The 4459-nt window shown below is 43.7% G+C and overlaps 1 protein-coding gene across 1 annotated transcript; it reads left to right on the plus strand.

The window, feature by feature from the left end:
- The first annotated feature begins 1579 nt into the window (after positions 1-1579).
- gas1a (growth arrest-specific 1a) lies at positions 1580-4167 on the plus strand. Its single transcript, XM_083978378.1, has one exon. The coding sequence runs from the start codon at positions 2204-2206 to the stop codon at positions 2990-2992; it is 789 nt and encodes a 262-aa protein (XP_083834504.1). The 5' UTR covers positions 1580-2203; the 3' UTR covers positions 2993-4167.
- The last annotated feature ends 292 nt before the right edge of the window (positions 4168-4459 follow it).

A 4459-nucleotide genomic window follows, 5' to 3' on the forward strand; every position in this document is an offset into this window, starting at 1 on the left:
CCTCAGAATAAAACAGCCGCAGACAAATACTTTTTTTTTTTTTTTCAGAATTTGTGAAGTGAGAAATCCGAGCAGAGGTTTCCGACTTTACCACAATCATCCACCACTGACCAGACTGCAGACATGCGTTATTATTTTATATTATATTATGTGATATGATGACTGGTGACGGGTTTTGCGCGTTCTCCCTGCATGCCTGCGTGGGCTCTCTGTGGCGCTCTTCCTCTCCGACTGTCCAAAGACATGTAGTGGGCGGACTGGTGACTCTAAATTAGGTGTCACTATGCATGAATGAGCCGTGTAGACGATGGATGGATGGATGACTGATGACACACACAGAGGAAAACTATCTACAGTACACTTTCTAGTATCTACCCACGTGTATTACTTAATGCCTGGTGCAGTTCACCTGTTTCACACTGAGAGTTCATAATGGAGATGAAAAAACTCCCTAACTGGCACAGACAGGCAGGTAAGTCTCTCATGGTTTAACTGATATTAGTGGCCTGTGAGCGCTTTGGTTAGGATTCATGTCACATGTTAAGCAAATAAAAAGTGCTAAGAGCTGCAACTCCCACCGGCTTAACATCAGCTGTCGGATAAAGTGCAATAAATATGTGGGAGGTTGGCCTTAATGAGAGATTATACTCTATGATGTTCACTGAGTGCCCTCTAACACCACAGCTCATTTGTACTCGGCTGCCCTGCAGAAGAAGAGTTAATAGGATGTGGATGAATAAATCACCAATCAGGATGCTGCACACATCATTAGCATGAAGTTGTGTGGATCAAATTGTTATTAAACAGCAGCTCAGTCACAGTTGTTGTTCTCAATTAGCCATGTCGGTCTCCTGTTGCATGTCGTCCCTCTCATTGTCCGTCAGCTCTACAACGTTGGATAAAATTAACGCCCCCAAAACACCTTTTAATGGGTCAAATCAGCACTACAGCTTTGTTTGTGGGCTGTAATTGCACAACAAAGTGCATCGGCTTATTGGTGGTTAATTAAATACTTAACAAATTTACTAAAAAAGATCAGCGGTGTAATGTGTCAGCAGCTATTTCAGTAGATGTAAATGTTTTTTGATGAAACATGATGATATGAAACATTAAAAACCAAGGTTGGGTTTGTATTTATATGATTTATTATTATTATTATCATCATCATATATTTTTAAGGTGTAAATCAATCACTTTAGTCAATAGACTGCTACATCCATCTGTTCCTCCATCCACAATATTTCATGTTTTCTACCTCTCACTACTCTTCAGCAACAAACTTTTATTGATATACATTTGAGAATACCTATGTACTGGTTCATAAAACGTGCTGAAAATCAATTCCCCCCTTTCCTCTGAGCAGGGAGAGCTGCTCTCTCCATTAAAATTTACACTCCAACACATTCATCCCTCCTCACCTTGTATATGCCCGAGTCGAGACCCATCTTTCTCCCACCCCAAACTCCCGCCCATCACTACGTAGAAACCCACAACAAGTGGCCCAACCAATGGGAGGCACTTCGCTAATGTGTGGAGAGGGGGCTGAGGAACAGAAAGACTAAATGCTCAAAGAGGGAAAGAGGGGAGGGGGGCAGAGTAGAGAGGACCACTTTGCGAGCTATAAGGGTTGTTGTTTTTCCCCCATGCACGATTTGTTTGCACACCCGTGCGCTGAAGGACCGCTAAATGATCCAGCGCGCTCCTCCTCAGGACTCTCCGGACTTGTCCCGGCTTCGGTGTGAGGTGGAAACCCGCTAGGAGAGAGAGAGAAGGCAACCGGGGGGGATCTGCTGCTGATCTGGAGGCAGTTTTTGTTTTTTTTGTTTTTGCACAAACTCAGACTCGCTGCGATGGAATAAAGTCGCTGCAGAAACTCTCGGCAACTTATGGAGGACATTTATTTTCTTAAGCTCGTGTTTCTATTTAAAGTGTTCGTCCCAATCATGTATGGATAACGGGAAGTTCGCTGAAGTATCCGGCTCAAATGGATCAGCGTTGACGGGTTTATGGAGCCGGGATTACACAGTGCACTGCCAGCCTGTTGAACGCCCACACACGGGCCTATCACACACCATCTGCCTCGGAATAAATCACAGTCTCCAGTTGAAGAGACACTCTCCGTGGAAGTAGTGTAAGAAGTTTCACTTATGACACTGTTGTGAGTTTTTACCCCCCCTCCCTCCCGTGTCTTGAAGCCAGAACAATGGCAACCCCTGGCGCACTGGCACGGAGCGTCTGCAGGACTGTTTCCACTCTCACTTGTGTGCTTTTGTTTTTGGGCTACTTCTCCGTGGCCTTGCCGTCCCACGGTTCGCGGATGATATGCTGGCGAGCCATCCTGAACTGCCAAGCCGAGCCCGATTGCAGTTACGCGTACGGACACTACTTGAGCGCGTGTCAGCCCGTGCTCAGCGGGCAGAGGAGGAAGTGTCCCAGCCACTGCATCTCCTCGATCGTCCAGCTCAACCTGACCAAAAACGGACCGGCGCTGGAGGACTGCAGCTGCGCCCAGGACGCGCTGTGCATCAGCACCAAACAGGCCATCGAGCCCTGCCTGCCCAGGACTACCAGCACCGGCTGCACGGAAGCCCGGCGCCAGTGCGAGAAAGACCACCAGTGCAACTCCGCGATGCTCGATTATTTGAACCACTGCGGGAAACTTTTCAGCGGGGCGGTGTGCACGAACGCCTGCAGGAATGTGATAGCGAATATGCGTAAAATACCCAAGGGTCAGCAGCTGGAGACGTGTATGTGCGACGGCACGGAGAGGGCCATCTGTGAGTTTGTCAAGAGCAGCATGAAGGCGCTGTGCTTCGACTCCACCGAGAGGTACGAGGCGAGCGGCAACCGAGACGACCGAGACCCGGACTACGAGGTAGAAGAAGAGTTCGATCCGTACTACGACGAAGTGGAGAGCGAAGCCTCAGCTCCAGTGGCCCGCTGCGTTTTGACCCTGCTGGCATCCATTTTGGCTCTATTGCCCCTCATTTAATCCACGGGTTCATAATCTGCCCCGGCTATTGTTCAGATAAAAGGCAATCTAAATTTTTGTCACTCATTGACCTGCAACTATTGTGAGAGGTTAGAGCCTCAAAGACTAAAAGGAGGGGGCGATCATGGGCGCACGCAAGGCCTCGTTTGAACTAGACGCTGAAGGATATCACATCAGGATATTTTCTATGCAAATGACAGAGATATTAAAAAACAAAAGAAAATGAAAAAAGAAACTGTCTGAGCTCCAGTGCTGCTCTCTTATCAAACAACACCACTCTTCTTGCTCTCCAGATGCTTTGCTTATGTGATAAGCTAAATAGGACTCTGACTTTTTCTCAGTCACACATGTGATAGGAAAGTTGTCAATGATAATAGAGACACAGCTGGTTTGTTTTTGGTAACAATGCAACGCTTAATCAGTATATGCTGTGCACTGCCAATCTTTCTTCTTCTTCTTTTAAAGATATGAACTATTTTTGTATGATAGCCTGCTGCCACTTGGCACCAGCCTGTCTGATTTACAAGTATTTAATGCTGGAATCTATGAACTTGTAAATAGATTAGGAGTAAAGTGAAACAGTAATTTATTACATGCCACCTAGTTACATCCAAATGTCCATCATGTGAATAAAAGACTGAGAATTCCAGCTTTAAAGGGAAGTTATTTAGACTATATTCTCTTCAAAGATAATGTACATTGTATATATGTGTATAGCCTATATAGATTTTTTTTTCAGAGAATCCTCTATGTTTTAGGCTATGAGATGATTTATTCACTGTGTATGGCCTAGAGAGAAAGAAATGTCTAAATCCACTGTATGATTGCCTCAATGATATACTTTTATAGAAGGCATAAAGGAAACTTGAAGATATCACTCTTGACTGTGAGTTGTTTGTTGATTATGTCACATTAGTTCCTCGACAGTGCTGTGTGATTTCACTTAATCATGGCCTTTTAATGAGTTTTATAACATTTAAAACCTATTTTACTGCTGGGCTTGTTGTAAACAGTGTTATTTATTACAGTGGGCATGATCTGAAATAGGATGTTGAATCGGTTACCCAAAGAAAAGACAGTGGCAATATGGGCAAAACATCTGTTTTACTGACGGAAAAGCGTCAGCTTTATAAAAATTTTCTAAGTTTGGAGCAACGTGCTTCAGGCACATATTCAGTTAGGAAATAAAAAAGATAACGCAAAGCTCACACATTTGTGAATCTTTATTTTACACACAGTTCTTAAATTCCCACAAAACTTTGAATAAGGCAGAAAATAAGCTGTGCATATAATAAAACAACATCATTCTTCCCATAATAATCAATTTATCTGGCTCTATGATTTCTATAGTTATTTGGTTTTTAGAGTGCTAATTAAAGTTGATACTAAACTGTATGTTAATCCTGTTGCTCATTAAGATACAACTGATATACCTAACTAATCTAAACTTAACATTATTAGTCTATA

This window comes from Trachurus trachurus, assembly GCF_905171665.1.
Source record: "Trachurus trachurus genome assembly, chromosome: 9".
Classification (NCBI taxonomy): domain Eukaryota; kingdom Metazoa; phylum Chordata; class Actinopteri; order Carangiformes; family Carangidae; genus Trachurus; species Trachurus trachurus.